General features: G+C 42.8%; 1 protein-coding gene across 1 annotated transcript in view; it reads right to left on the bottom strand.

Annotated features, from left to right (window-relative positions):
• Positions 1–2,125: 2,125 nt before the first annotated feature.
• The window catches only part of khdrbs3 (KH domain containing, RNA binding, signal transduction associated 3), a gene marked incomplete at both ends in the record, with an annotated part of 94,812 nt that continues 79,783 nt past the window's right edge, over positions 2,126–17,154 (bottom strand). Inside the window, 2 exons of the mRNA XM_080836741.1 lie at positions 2,126–2,217; positions 5,512–5,570. Of these exons, the coding sequence (XP_080692867.1) occupies positions 2,126–2,217; positions 5,512–5,570 (151 nt within the window). The remainder of the gene's footprint in view (positions 2,218–5,511; positions 5,571–17,154) is intronic.

The following is a 17,154-nucleotide window of genomic DNA, read 5'->3' as shown; positions in this document are numbered from 1 at the left end:
AGAGTGTAGTTAAGCGGGTTAGGTTTGGTTACCTTGTCAAACGGAGGTCTTTTTAAACAGCTACTGCCATCCTCTCTCTGCGGAGGTCAGCGAGGGTCATTTAGAGTGGGGGGAGGGGGGCGGGGCCCTTTAGAGCACTGGGAGAGGTCACATGACCAAAGGCAAGAAGAGAGAGCAAAACAACAACAGAGAAATGGAAGTCCTCCCCTTCTCCTTCCAAATCCCTTTGTCCTCCAAAAGGAACATAAAACAAACCTCAAAAGGTGCATTAAAAGAGATAACATTGAGTACTGTAGACGTCTTATAATGTTATAGGACCACTAATGGCTTCATCGGTCTTAATAAAAGCACACGTTTCAGACTACGTATGTGGAAATCGAAGCTGCTGAAAATGCATGAAATAACTGGTATGGCTCTTTCTATGGCCAAATAGCAGACATTTCTTAATGCCATAGAATTGCATACAGAAGAACATACAGAAGTCTTAAGGGAGATGTTGCAAAGCATTTGAACCTCTGCATTACTAAACACTGAATTTTTACTGCTGCGGAAACCATAAAACCATATCTGAACATGGCCAGAATTGGGTTGGTTTGGCTGTGTGCCTTCCGAGTATCTCAGCCTGACTAAGAACAAGACATTAACAGATATCAAAGCAACTGAAAAATGGACTGGGAAAAAATACATTCTGGGTTATCTTAATATCTCATCACTTACAGTCTTAAAAATAGACTGGTGCTCTATTTAAATCACATGGGTAATACTGAGCAACATTAAGTATTGATTAGATAAATTAATCATATTGCTGTAGATAAAAGGGCGACTACATTATCAGCCACTTTTCTGGTTTCAGTTTTGAAGAAACTTAGCGGGAAAAGCTTTGCATGCTGTTAAAATTCTTTTTTTTTTTATTGAATTTTAAGCATTTTTACATTATCTTTAAAAGCCTACCATGTAAATGCATGTACAGGAACAAGATCCCCAAATACATTTTTAAAAAGAAGTTAGTAATGAGTTATATATTAGTTTAAATTATTGTGCCTTTCCTTAGAATAAGCATTAAAAAACAGAGGTTCCTCTCAAACACAGGGATATTCTTTCAAAATGTTTATTATAGCATCAACCAAATAGTAAGGATTAAAGGGCTTACACAAGCGCACAATGATAACACTCCTACTTATATCTCAGGACTAAAAGCCTTACCTGAATTACACTAATATTTTTTGTCTTTTTTTTACAATTTATATGGGAAATGATAATTAGCAGAATGTGGTTGGGCTCACTTTTATGGGTCAGCATTTCTACTCTATCCCTGATAGAACGGAATCTGTCAGGATAAGAAGACACAAAAATATACTGAAGCGCCTATGTAGATGACTTATACTTGGGAACAACAGAAACAAGAGATCCTACTATGTGGATGATTAATGGGCAGAAAGTTGAACACAAAATCAGAAACATTTACACCATGTAAGAATTTTTTCCCCCATTTCTGTTCCTGGATTAATCAAAGTAAGTAAAAACAATTCTGCACAATGATTTCACGACATACTTCTATAAGCCCCTTAATTCTGAAGTACTTTTAATTACAAAAAACGGAAGGAACACAGAAATATGTGCATTATAATTTCACTTCTGACTCTCCTCTAGATATTTCATTAAAGAAGAATTTACAAGGGACACATTAAAAATCAATCACCCATTAGCGTGGAAAAAAAAAGACATAATCTATTGTACATGTGATCTCACCTCTCTAGGATAAATAATTAACACCTTTAAAGAAATTAACCCCCCCTCTATCTTGCCCGATAACCATAGAATTATTTACTGTAAAGAATCAAGAGTTTACTTGCTTACTCATCTAATCGTATACCGGTCCTCTCAGTCCTTCTCGGGAATTAGTAATGGTCATTATTGTCTTCCTCCTCCGACGCCTTTCATGGTCAACTCAGTTTACAATCAGGGTGGCTCACCTCTCCACAGTTTTTTGTGTTATTTTGTTTCATTTTTGTGTTCTTTTTGTGTTTTATTTTAAAAAGGAGGGGATAGTCCATAGAAAATCCATTACTTGGGGGTGACCCGTGATGTTGTCTCTGCAGGTTGTTGGGGTGGGGGGGGAAACAGTTCAGTATCTGATATATGGCTGTTCCCGGTATACTCCTTTGGTGGTCCGTGCTGAGGGGACCTTGCTGCGGTTGTTTGTCCACTCTTCCGGACCTGCAGACGAGGTGAACACATAGCGTGAGAATAAAGTTTGATGTTCCTAATAGATTAATTTCCCTCATTAAATTGTGATTGTCATCAACATCACAGCATGTTCTCTTCAACATGGGTTCAGACTAGACATTTATAGATTATCTGTTTCGTTTTGCTTTCCCCCTCCTCCCTCTCTCTCTCTTTCTCCCTCCTCTCTCTCTCTCTCTGTCTCTTTTCAAATGCTTAAAAACAAACATGATATAGGCTCAACAAACATCAGTCGTTGTTTAACCAACGACAAACCAGGACAAAATGGCCTTCCGTTACAAAGGTTTCTCTAAGTAACAAACAAATAAGCCGACAGTGCTCCCATGGGGTTAGCCTTGTAGAACCTGATAATGTAATAATTTCCTGATAACGTAATAACCCTGATAATGTAATAAAAAATCCCTCATAAGTCCCTAAAAGATGTAATAAAACCTGATAATGTAATAATACCCCAATAATGTAATAAAGTGCATTTCCCAATAATGTAACAATCCCCATACCAATAATGTAATAAACTGTTACATTAATTGGAGGTTATTACATTATCAGGTTAGCCTCAATTTTGCAGAACCTGATAATGTAATAAATTCCTGATATTGTAAAAACTTTGGTCAGTGCTGAAATGTTGGGACACCAGTTATTCAGACCAAGTAGTGATGCTGTGTAGACAACCACCCACTATTGTTTTGCTCATATTTTGATCCCAATGGTATAGGCCTTTAGCCTCGCAAGCCAAACCTGTACAGCAAGAAGCTGTACAAGGGTCTGGCACAACACGATTTTCAGTGTGGGCGGGATTAACGGTTGTCTGTTAAGTTGCCTCTGCACGCAATGCCACGCAATAGGAATGGCGCTACAACCAATCCGAGCGACTGACGAATGACAAAAGACGATTTGATTGGCCTGGTACAGTATGTGCCCATTAGCTGCCGGTCTATAACATACCAAAATGTTCTTATTTTTTCTCTATTAGTTGATTACCACTGAATATCCCTTTCACCATTGTAAAAATTGTGCATTCGCAATCATATTAAATATATACTGTATCTGCTAATAGTGAAGCAGCAGGTCTCTGGACAGCTTCACTGTTTGGACCTCTGAAACTGGAGACCTGATGCTACAGCACCAACCAAAGTTATTACAATATCAGGTAATTATTACATTATCAGGTTCTGCAAAATTATTGGGAAATGCACTTTATTACATTATCGGGGTATTATTACATTATCAGGTTTTATTACATGTTTTAGGGACTCATGAAGGAATTTGTATTACATTATCGGGAGTTATTACATTATCGGGAAATTATTACATTATCAGGTTCTACAAGCCTCACTAAAGGGGGGGGGGACCTCTCCTCACCCACTTGCCCTTGACTGGCAGGAATGACGGACCATTTGTGCTGGTGAGAGAGCAGATCAAACGGCCCACTTAAAAGGAGATGTGTGTGTGTGTGTGTGTGGAGTCTCCAGATGAAAGCTTACAATCACCATTAGCTCGCAGTCAGGCCAATCTTTAGGGAAGTGGCCCAGTCGATGGCGGTCTTTGTGTGATCTCCAACCAGCCGAGACTTGCTCTGGACAGACACTACCAAGGCCACGGCCTGATGTGTGTGTGTGTGTGTGTGTGTGTGTGGGTGTTCCGATATGTTACCGAAACGGTGTGTGTGTATGTGTGAAGGAGAGAGTACATGGGTGACTGAGTGTGTGTGTGTGTGTGTGAGTGTGTGTGTGTGTGTGTGTGTGTGTGTGTATGTGTGTTTACTCCCTCTGGACACCCTCTACCTCTCGTGTGGATGCATTTACTGATAGTCTTTAATTACACCTGTCCTCCCTGAGTCTAACAGTCGCTTTAAAGAAAGGCTTGACCGCCGCACCCTTCAGAGCAGAGAGAAAAGGATGCTGGCATCAGCCGTCCTAATCTGATGCCTCTCCTTTCAACTCACAGCCTGCATTCTCTTTAGTCCTTCCGGCTCATGAGAGCATGCAAACAGGTGTTTGTTTGCATATGTGTGTGACTGTGCATGTGTCTGGAGAGACAGAAGGAGGGTGGCAGAAAACCGCCGTGAGGGATAGGCACTGAGAGAGAGGGAGAAAAAGGGGAGGGTGAGAGAGAGAGAGAGAGAGAGAGAGAGAGAGAGAGAGAGAGAGAGAGAGAGAGAGGGAGGCGGAGAAAGGTACAGCGGTAGCAAGAGAATGTGAGCCTTTCATTTACTTCTATTTTTATTTAATTTGAATTCCGCAGGCCTCGTTTTGCACCTTAATGGGATTGAACCTGATCAGTAAATGCTGTCCTCGATTCATTCAACATATCCCATGAGCACACTGAAACTGAAGAGTTTAACTGAATTATGTCCCTTCTCTCCTTCCCTTGTTTATCTCTCGGTCCAATTAAATCTGAACAAATTATCCAGGCAACAATGACAATTTCTACGGCTTGGGTTTCAAATGCCAAAGAGAGATTCTTTCTGCATTAGAAAATCTGTATTACTAATTATGTTTTAATTAGTGTTTACAATTGTGCTGTACACAGCTCTTTGGCAAACTGAAAATACATTCTAAAACTAAATAAAATAAATCACCCACAATGATCACTATCATTACATTTAGTACAAAATTAGAATAGTCAGTTCATTATGTTATTATTTGACATAAAGTTCTTCATGACTGCAGGAGGCAACACAGAAACAAACACAAATTGGTACTTGTGCTTTCTGGTTTTACAGACGCATTTTTACACATACAATAATGATGATTAAAGGCTTATGTTCTTTGCTCTGAGTTTAACTGACCAACTTAACTGGACAACAATCTCACACAATTTCTCAATTCCTGCACAGAATTCAAGGACATTGTAGTATATTAGTGGGATTTCTACACTACAGTGGGAACTGCCACTACATTACCACACGTTACAGCACAGGTTTCCTGCACAAATCTCTGTATTCTGATTTTAATTGAATTATTCCTCATTATGCAAACCAGCTGTAATGCTCCATCAGATGTCAACGCTGCATGCATTTTGTGTTGTGGTAGACATCCATGCGCCGGTTCGTGAGATATCTGTGAAAGGGCTTTGGCAGGAGAGTTAAGACCTGAGAATCCTGCTATCAGTCGCCGGAGACGACAGCTCTGATCACGGCCGATAACGGCGCTGTTGTGAGAGAGGAATCGGCAGCAACGGGGCTAATAGCGTGCAAATCCGTGCATAATGTGGACGGACTAATCGTTTTAATCCTGTTACAAGATAGACGCAGAAGGAACTCACCGTATGACTCATATGACTCCCCGCTGATGCCGTGCCCATATTCATAATAGTCGTCTGCGCTGTGAGAGAGCGATAGAGAGAGAGAGAGAGGGAGAGAGGGAGTGACAGAGAGAGAGAGAGAGAAAGAAAGGTAGTCAGTCAAATGAAGTAAGACTGCCCATGTACTGTAGTTACTGAGGGAAAAGACATCATACATTTCAGTCACCTTTCATTGCTGTAGAAAAACCAATATTGACATTGAAAATAATGAGAGGATAAAAATGATTTCATGCAAGACAACTACAACAACTAGGTTTATACATATTTGTTATATTATCACACAGAAAATCAAGGTAATTCAATGAAACTTTCGTAAAAGCCAGCGTGAGTGAGGGACCCAGCTAGAATGTAGAGAGTTAAGATTAATGCCTAGTGAGAGGCAGACCCTTTCAAGAGACGGCTCGTATCTTTGCACACACCAAAGGGACACAGCCTTTAGTTAACCCTGTGTGACACGTCAGATGAAATTTTGCATTCTTACAAACAGTTTTGGTAAGACATGACAAGGAAGCACCATGGAAACGTGTCTTGCTGGGGAAGGCTAGGGCAAAATGCTTCACAGTACTTCCAGGTTAATTACAAACATTTGCTCTCACACTGGACTGGGTACCTGGGTACAGGGGGTCTCTGAACTATCCAACCGTAGGGCCCATTCAATACAGTCCCACTGGTTCATTTGACAGATATATGTATCTTATGCAAAAAGGCAAACATGACAGGTATGAGGCCAATCACAAAAATCGAAGGAGGATTTTAAAGGATTTTAAAAGTGTGAAAAATACCACAACACTTCATGAGAAGAACAGACAAAGCAGAGAAGCCATGCTTAATGGTGTTGGGAGTTCAATCAAGCTGCAGGGAGATAATTGCTAAATAGCACAAACTTCAGAAGAGACGAGTGAAACTAAGAGCTTCTCTGCTGAGGTGATAAAAAGGCACGCCGTCTCTGGAAACTTCAGTGTGTGACACAGACAAACCTGGCAGAAAGCGTTTGAGCATGAGATGAGTGAAGATCACAATCACTCTCTCTCGCTCTTTTTCCTTTTTTCTCCCTCCCTCTCTCTCTCTCATTTTCTTTCTATCACAAACACACACACAAACTCTCCCACTCTCTCTCGAACACACACAATCTCTTTCTATCGCTTTCCTTTTCTCTCTCATTTCCTCTCTATCACAAACACATACACACACTTTCTCTCTCACCACACACACTTGCACACAGAATCTCTTTCTATCTCTTTCCTTTTCTCTCTCGCTCACTCTCTCTCTCACACACGCACACACCTCAATTGAACTTCTGCACGCACACACACGCTATCTCTCTTCTTACACACAAACACACAGGCATGCACACACACAATCACATTAACAATGCATGGCAATTTCCCGCTATTTTAGTAAACTCCTTCTCGTAAGTCATCCTTGTTACATCCCTACATATAGATCCAGATGAGAGATGACATCCATAACCAAAAACTATAAGAAAAAATCCTTTCCTGCATTGTGGTTCATTCCATTCAATGTTTTTTCCACCACCCCCCATCCTTATCCTTCTCCCTCCCTCCCTCCCTCCCTCCCTCCCTCCATCTCCCTCTCTACCTTTCTATGTCTCTCTCTCCCTTTCTCTCTCCCTCTCTTTCTCTATCTCTCCCAGCGCTCAGTGGCCTCTGACAGAACAATCCAGCGCTGGCATCATTCAGCGTCGGCGCTATCACTCAGGAGCCAAGAGGTAATTCATCATATGGCTGCCATGGCAATCCGTCGTGTCCCCCCCCCTACCCAACCCCCCCAACAGCTGAGTCCCTTTCCCTCGGCCTGTCAGTCATTCCAGCTCCCGCGGTAACCGGGCTGCCCAGGTTTTTTCTTTTTTTTTTTTGTGGCGCCAGACCTGTCTGAGGCCTGCTCTTGTGTCATTGCCATTTCAGATGAGAGAAGGAGGAAAGAAAGAAAAGAAAAGGAATGAACAAGAGGTGGGTAGGAAATGAATGTCACTGACTGACAGAGACAAAAAAAACTACCTCTACACAGGTGTGATTACAGAGACACAGAAACAAAGCAGACAAAAAGAAAACGGATAAGGGAATGTCTTGCCATTAGGAGGGAGGCAGAGCTACACTAGATATCTCTGATTTAGTCAGTGCCACCCTTTCCCTGTGTGTATTTACATGTTCTACCTTGTTTTCTGCCCTGCTTTGGTTGTGTCTTTCTTTTGATCTACAGACAGTCTTGTAGCATTATATGTCATCTAGGTTCAGATCAGAATGCGCAGTAAAAGCAACACAATTAGCACAACACAAACAGGATAATATTCACTGTTTTTCCCACTCACCTCAGGCAAGTCTCAGTTCACTTGACGAGGAGACACTCTCTTTTCCAAGACTGTAAGTCATTTATTACAGTTTTTCTCAATCGTTTTGCCGAATTTTTTCATTCACTGTTTACGTTTTCAAAACAGCTCACACACAGCCCGTAACAGAAGCTGAAATGACCAAAACACTGTATGATGTTAGCAGAATGACACTACCTTCTCAAAAACGTATCACACACCCATCAAAACCAAACATTTACTTCAAAACCTACAATTTGGGCTCAATTGAAAATGTATGTTTTCTCATTTATTTAACAATGGATAGCAAAACTCAAAATACAGCTTTCAATATCAACCTATGAAAGCATCACTTCCCAGTATTGACTATTTTACCACTGACAACGTACTACAATTTGGGTTTGAGCACTCTTGCTTAAGGAATATACTGTCAGAAAGTATTCGAAACCTGAAAATTTGTATACAGTAAACTTTTGTAGTTCTGTTTTTGTATTGCTAAACACTATATCATATATTCTAAACAAGGACCTGTCAACACCATTGATTACGTAACATTTGTTCTACTGTGCACAAAATGGCAAAGATTCTGACACAAGATATTTTTACAGTATTGCAGTCCTTTTTCCACATTACATGTATATTCTGTACGTCAAAATGACAGGTTTCAATATACAGTGGAAAGCTCAACTCTGCAGTGTTCTGCAGTGAACAATCTCCCTCTGCCAGTATTTACAGCCTATTGCACTATTTTTACAGAATCAACACACTGGCCAGTTTGGGCCAGTGTGTTGATTCTGTAAAAATAGTGCAATAGGCTGTAAATACTGTAAATGTACGTAAAGTAATCAGAATTCGACCGTATATGTTGTAAATAACTTCAGTGAAACTACAGTATACATTGTATTGTGACAACATACTTTGCAAAAGTATAGAAATTGTTGTTGCCAAGAGTGCAAATACAGTGAAACACAATACATTATATTGACTGTGAAGGCCAGCAAAGTGTCATTGTCATTGCTGAACGTACAAACAATTGATGCCACAGTATGACAGCTCAGGTTTGAAAGAACCCTTTGGCCAGCCTCTCTCATGGTGGTCATGATTCACTATAGACTCTTGCCCTAATTTCATTTGAGCATCTTACACGAATGCCACATCCCCTGACAGGGGCCCCTCTACCTCTACCACAACCTCTTCCTTGTCCTGGTGGCCTATTCGATACATGCTTACTGTAGTATCAACTTCAATCTATTGACCCTTTTTTAGAGGTTGAGAACTGCTTGATAAGTTTTGCACAGAGAGTTCACACAGGTGCTGACGATATTTAGAATATAGAGAGCAGTGCCAGTAGGCTGCTACTAAGTGTCTGCTATGTGTTGACATGGTTATTCAATAAGGTTTTGTGTCTTTCTCTGAGAAGTGTGTAAACTGTTTTGAAAAGTGTGTTAAAACTCAAAGAAATTTGTGTGAAAGCAATGAGAAATGGTAAACCCATTTGCCAGAGAAGACTCTTGCTGTGCAAAGAAGATGTGAGCATTAGATGAAGTTGACCCATGATTCGCTAAATGCCAGAAAACGATTGGGAAAAACTGTATTTGTTATTCTGCAAATAAAGACTCAACTTAAACATCACCCTGGTGGAGGTGTCTTCACAACCTCTGTGCTGGCCCTGAGTTGCAAAGGTGCCACTGACATAATTTATGACTAACTTTGAGAGTTAAAGACCGAGGGTGAGAAGAGAGAGAGAGAGAGAGAGAGAGCGAGAGAGAGAGAGGGAGAGAGAGAGAGAGAGAGAGAGAGAGAGAAGGAAGGGAGGCAGGGAGGTCTCAGAGTGGAAAATAGCACAATAGAGAGGTATTAAACAACACAAATGAGTGCAGAGCGAAAAGTCAAAATGGCTGAGTGCGTATTTTACTCTTTTGCCACAGGTTTGGCTCTGCTGGCCGGAACAGGTGGCACGTTTTACGACCAGCTTCCAGGAACACAAAACTCGTCGTTTACACAAACAGAGCGCCTCGAGGTCACATTCAGAATAAGAAACAGCTAACAGGGACAAAATCACGGTGCGTGTGTGTTGGCGGAAGGTGGGATGAGTGAAACAACCGTAAACATTTCCCCTCTCAGACAACAAAAAGGTAGCATCTGAAGGGGTGCACGGGGGGTCGATGTGTCTCTGTCCAGCTAAATTGCGGTCAGCAGCTCCTCGACCTGCCAAGTCCAGCCTTGGCTTTGACGCGTACAAGAGCTGCACTCCAAAAGCTGTTAGGCGCCTCTAATTTCTGCCATGACGTTTCGTCGATACCTGCAAGACGCTGCTGTGTTTAGCCTCTTTCTTACCTCCTTTCCCGCTCTCTCTCTCTCTCTCTCACTCTTTCTCTCTCTTCCTCTCTCTGCATTCTCTCTCATTCTTTCTCTGTCACTGAGCATAATGAAGGGCAATACTGTGAGCTGAAACACTAAATCTAACTGGACTAGTTTTCTTTAAGAGCAAAGATCTTCAAAGATAATTCTGAAATAAACAAACTGGTCTAACTATCTTTAGTCAAACACAGTTTTTGCAAACAAAACAACATAACACTGGTTGAGCTTATTAAGGCTCTTTAATTAAAGTGGCAATAATTGTGCTCATGTGCTGTTTTGATCACTAGCTGCCATTCATGGATCTCTCATTAAACGTGTTTACAGCTAAAGATGAGAGGGCGAAATTAAAACACAACACTGGCAAACTGTAGGATGGCTTCAAAGGGTAAGCAAGCTTTAAAGTAAGAGTAATGTGTCTTTAAAGATCGTTTTCGCAAATATATTTACCATCACGACTCTAGCATAAAAACTCTCCCAAACATTGCATGCTTCTAAAATCCACAAGCAAGCCTCTGTGCATTCATCAATGTCGTCATCACCATCATCATCATCATCATCACTTTGGCATTTGACCAGCATTCCTCTGACAGGACTCAGGGCATCACCTGTGCCGTGGCGGCGTGATTGCATGTCAACACAAGCGGCGTGCCGTGCTTCTCGCCGGACAGGAGATATCGCCCTGTCATAGGAATGGAAAAGCCTTTTGACTCTTTAAGTGGTTCCTCCCTTCAGTTTGACATTTATTAGCTGAATGCTTCTACCTTCCCCACCCCTGCTCCCCAGCATCTCAACTCGTTTCAGCCAGTGGAGACATACACACACACACACAAGCACGCACGCACACACGCACACACACACACACACACACACACACACACACACACACACACACACACACACACACACAGACACACACACACACACACACACCACATGCAGACACATGCGGCAATCTGTCTCCACTGCCTGTCTTACTCTTTAGAAATAAACAGCCGTCAGGTAGCCTTGGCCTGAGAATGGGGTGAGGGACTGGCTAATGTGTGTGTGTGTGTGTGTGTGTGTGTGTGTGTGTGTGTGTGTCTGTGTGTCTGTGTGTCTGTGTGTCTGTGAGGGAGGGTCTGTTTCAGGCCCTTGCTATACAACACATCCACCTGCTGTCTGACAGCTTCTGTCATGGCGGTGAATAGCTGATCTTAAGTACCGATGTGGCCGTCACTAGTGTTGTTTAACAGATGGCGGCGGTAAATCTGAATGATGTGGTACACATCCCCTGCCGGACGCTGTTTTCTTACACCGCCATAACTCACACTCCCCACGGGGAGAGGAGGAGGAGAAAAGAAGAGGTGGAGGAGAGGAGAGGGGGGGGGGGGGGGGGGGGGGACTCATGCAACAGCTCACATTGTTTTACTGCTTTTCTGTCAATCTGTCTGTCTGCCCCTCTCAGTCAGACTGTCTCTAGGAAGGTACATTATTTGTCTGCCTGCCTCTGCCTGATAGTCCATTAGATTGTTTATTTGACCATTTATTGGTCTATTTATCCTTTTAAGCTGCCCTAATTCCTGTGAATACCAATGTCTTCACCGTTCTCAATCTCTCTCTCTCTCTCTCTCTCTAGACTCAAGCATAGAATCTGAATGTTTTATTCCAGGCATTCCTTTATTTTCATTCAAATGAGGTCACATTTTATCTCCCATTTTTCATCAGAGGCCGGTACATTCCAAAGTCTTGATTTATTGTACACAGCCAAAAATAGTTAAAATCCATACCAGAAGGAGTACATTTATACACTGATAGACTGCAGAGTGGGATGGATGCTGCCTTTTCCTTGGGATACAATGGTGCAAATACGAACAGCACAAAAGGCTTTTTTCCCCCCTGCAGAGATTGGCAACTGTCCAAAATGAGCATTAACAATCAGCAACCACCAGTGTGATTGTATGGCCACTGATTTCCAGTCAGCACCCCAAGTTGGAAATCTGATGATGATGTAATGGTAAGAATGAAAAAAGTCACGAGCCACCGGTTAGTTAGTTGGCTAGATGACCTTGCCTTGGGAAAGAGATTGATTGATAGACAGATGGACAGAGAAAAAGAGATGCACTTTCCTCTCTACTGCCTCTTCAGTTCAGTCATTTATATTCAACAGTTTTATGTATCACTACTCCAATTATATTAACCTTTGTAGCCCACAGAGTTGCAAATGCCTTCATTACTATTTCATACCCTTATTATGATTACAGCAGATGTCACCCACAGCACCGTGTGGATATGTTACAGTACTGTGTGCCAGGTCAATCTAATAAGGTGAAGTGGAGCCCTGGCCTCCTCTACTATAAACCTTAAGCCACTCCATTATAAGGTCAGTGGAAGGTAATGATGGAGGTGGGGGGGTGCAGCAGGAGATAGAGCTATAAGGCTATTAGGACCAGATACTTGGTAGTTAATGTTGCTATTTGACCAAAGTCACGGCAAAATGAAGTAATCCGCTGTTAGTGCCTGACTGACCAGCTTTCATTTTCAAAATGCTGCTGAGATTCTACTCAAGTAAGTATTGATTGACTTATGATTGACTTACGTGTACAGTGTAGGGGCAACATTCACATTTGTGTTGTTTTACCAGAATCTGGTCAGTTAGTCATGTAACTCGACATCTGCTTGTGTACCACAGCAGTGCTATTGTGAACGACCAATTCATAGACAGAGAAAGCAGAAGAAGAAACAGAGAGGCGAGAAACAGAAGACAGAGAGCTATGACTACAATGAACCAACCTCTGGAATCCAGAAGCTAACCTGAGTAGCTAAAAATATCACATCCACTAGTAGGGTAAAAAAAACAGAAATGGAGAGAAAGAGAGTGAGACTGAGGAAATTGGGGCAGAGGACAAAAGTGTCAGTTTTGAGTCCAGGATAAAAATGCACAGCAGAGAAAAAAGCTCCTCAGATTGCAAATGTGACACTGTTCTGTCTAATCACAGGATGAGAATCACAAAGCCTTCTTGATTTTGTTGCATACAAAATGAAAGAGAAAAAAATGCTCTCATATTCCACAAATGTCTTCACCCCATGCTGATAAACACAAATGTGTAAACACCAACATCACAAATTAGTCTTCAAATTACTCATATCACTTTCATTAACAAATGGCAGATTTAAATTCAGGAAACAAACTACAGCCTCTTACAACAAGTATCAGTCCTACAGCTCCCCCAAGCCTACATCTCAGCTGATAAATGTAATACGACCATCCCTTACATTAGGTCGGTAATTACATACTATCATCTCCTCTGAATCATCGGTACTCGACCCTTCAGCTTAGTCAGAACCCCATCATAATGCATATTAAATACCTCCAGGACATTTATGCATCCCAATATGGCCTGGGTGCAGGCAATCTCCTTATCCATCCATCCATTCATGGATACACTTCAGCTGCTTTAACTAGATCAGCTCTCAGATATGCCCTTGTCTTCAGTGCTGAGCTCTGCAGTCGGGTCCAGTGGGAGCTGGCTGGAAAGGACAGCAGAGGGGAGGGCAGACAGGAGAGGGGGGTGGTGGGGGTGTGGGGGCTGGTGGGCAGGAGGTGAGAGGAGACGGTGGTCCCACAGGTGTCAGGAGTGAAATACATTTGCCGAGCGCCGAACACAACAGAGGCCCAAGCCACCCGGGGGTCAACCTGTATGCCGCAGCGGGCTGGAACACACGCACACACAAAGGTCTGTGAATACAGACACACACACACTCACACACACTCACACACACACACATTCATCTACAAATAGAGACAGACACAAAAACGCATACCAAAACAATCCTTTCTGTCTACCTCTCCTTCTGTCCACTCGATTCCGGTGATCACTACCTCCAAACCTTCACAGCACATGCCCCCCTTACAAAACTGAAACCCAGAGCTCTGTGAGCATCACACCTGGATTACAAAGCTTTCATTCCCACTGGGTTGGCTCTCACCTGCCTCTTATATCTGGTGTTGGGAGGTGCAGAAGGAATCTATGAATTGTCTGCAGTCCAACCATCCTGCCCATGACTTCTTCAGAAGAACACACCAGGCTGCCCAGAACACACCAGGCTGCCTTGTGTGCCAACTGCCTTCTGGGAGAGAACAGTATGAATGAATGTGTGTGTGTGTGTTTGTGTGTGTGTGTGTGTGTGTGGGGGGGGGGGGGGGGGGGGGGGGGGGGGGGGGGGTCTTGTCTCGTTCACTCACATCCTCTCTTCTGATCAATTCAACATAGCAGATTCAATTTTTGCTGGCGTTGTTTTGGTTGTATTCAGTGCCTTTATGAGTTTTTCTCATCACTGGGAGGATCTTTTCTAAATGCTCTATTACCTTCTGAAAAATCACACAGAGAAATCGATACTGCTCGTCATTTCTCTTCTTTTCTGTGTTGTGTGAGACAAAATGGTTGGGTCCCCTATTTCTTTCAAAGGAAAAGGCAAACATTCTCCAGACACGAGGCTACTCAAACCTAAATTGGACTGTCTCGACATCTCTACTTGTCATTAACCAGAAAAGAATGGCAGAAAATTCTCTTAGTCTGGGAGGTATCTTCTATCCATACCAAAGCGTGGCCTGCTGTTTGTTAGGGCAGTCCATGATGAAACTCCCAGTAATACATGTGAAGCACTGGCATGATTGAAGAGAATCTGTGGGCTTGTTTTAATGCACACACACACACACACACACACACACACACACACACACACACACACACACACACACACACACACACACATACACATACACAAACACAGGAAGGAGAAATAGGCAATTGCATATTCTTAGCGAATACTTAATGAGGCAGAGTTACATCCAAGCTATTTTAAAGTCATGAGGAGATTTTCTTCATAAAAAAACCTTATGTAACTTTAAGGAACCGAGATGAGTGTTTAGGGGTTTAATCAATGTCAGGAGAGAAACTTACACAGGCAGAAGCAAAGGGGCAAAGTGGCCTCCTATCCACGTAATAAGAATGTATGACACATTTGCACGATGCAGAGGCATTATTTTAATCCTTGTAAAAGTTGGCCATTCTGCTCTCATTAAAAAGAAGGCTGGTCTCTGCACTGTCACATGGAAGGCTTAATGGGGACTCTTGTTATTCTGTCTTTGCCTCAAGTTAGCCCTCTCTCTCTCTCTCTCTCTGTGTGTGTGTGTGTGTGTGTGTGTGTGTGTGTGTGTGTGTGTGTGTGTGTGTGTGTGTGTGTGTGTGCTTCCTTGGACACCGTGACGCATTGTTAGCACACAGGTGATCCGTGAATCCCCTCTCACACGCTTGTCAGCAGACACAGACACACACACAGACATGGAAACTAACACACTGACACACAGACACACACGGACACTAACATAGACACACAGACATGAACACTAACACACAGACACACACAGACACACAGACACAGACACACAGACACAGACACAGACACAGACACAGACACACACACACACACACACACACACACACACACACACACACACACACACACACACACACAGTCATGGACACTAACACACAGACATGGACACTAACACACAGACACACACACACACACAGACACTTGGACACAGACACACAGAGACATGGACACTAAAACACAGACATGGACACACACAGACAGACACACACACACATACAGACACTTAGACACAGACACACAGACAGACATGGACACTTACACACAGACAGACACAGACAGACAGACACATAGACACACACACATACACACACACACACACATACACACACTAACACACAGACAGACAGAGACATGGACACTAAAACACAGACATGGACACTAACAGACAGACAGACACACACACACACAGACAGACACTTAGACACAGAGACACACACACAGACATGGACACTAACACACAGACAAACATAGACAGACAGACACACACACACACACACACACACACACACACACACACACACACACACACACACACACACACACACACACACAGAGAGACACATACACACAAAGACATGGACACACACTCTTTTTCTCCATATTTCTTTCCTTTTTTCTGAGCTTTCTTTTTCCCCCCTTTTTGAATACCCTTCTGAACATCAGAGTTGGGTTTAGTCTTTCATTAAATCACACACTGAAACCATATCCTGCCTTAATGTCAGCATACGACCACATTAAAAACTCTGTAGCTGTGGTACAAAGCCACACTGTCATATGGTCCACCCAATAGCACTTCTCCCATACAGCCTGAGGCCTACAGTATGTCAGCACCCTTTCTCTTATCATTCCCCCCTAGTCAGTGAGCTAATGTGGACTCAAAGAGTGAGACAGAGAAAGGCAGAGAGAAAGAAAGAGAGAGAGAGAGAGAGAGGAGGCGGAGGGAGGGTAAATCAGGAAGCAAATAAAAAACGATGAAATAAATAAATAAATACAGAAAGCAAGCAAATAAAGTGAATCCAGTGCCTCTGGAGGTAGTGGCTTCCAAAGGCTCAGCCCATTAGCTGGTGCGTCTGCAGTCTCGGGAGCACATCTGAGGATCTCTTTGGAGTCGGCGAGAGCCCGTGGGTACGGGGGCGCTGCGTGGCGGGCTACAGTGGGTTTTTTCTTTTTTTATTCCTCGTGCCCCTGAGCTGACGTGATTATTCACAAAGCAGATTTTAAAACAAATAGCAGGGGCCTCAACCTGGGGCCTGTCTCTGTGTGCTCACACACACCCTGTTTTACCCCCATCTCCAGCCTCATCTCCTCTCAGACACCATCACACACACACAAGCACACGCACATACTTGTAAGCACGCATGCACGCACGCACGCACACACGCAAGCAAACACACAGACACACATACACACACTCATGCATGCACACACACATACACACACACACACACACAAACACACATACACACACACACACACACACT

The sequence above is a fragment of the Sprattus sprattus genome (genome assembly GCF_963457725.1).
Source record: "Sprattus sprattus genome assembly, chromosome: 4".
In the NCBI taxonomy this organism is placed as follows: domain Eukaryota; kingdom Metazoa; phylum Chordata; class Actinopteri; order Clupeiformes; family Clupeidae; genus Sprattus; species Sprattus sprattus.
Note: the sequence above shows the minus strand (reverse complement) of the source record. Positions and strands in the feature narration are given on the sequence as shown.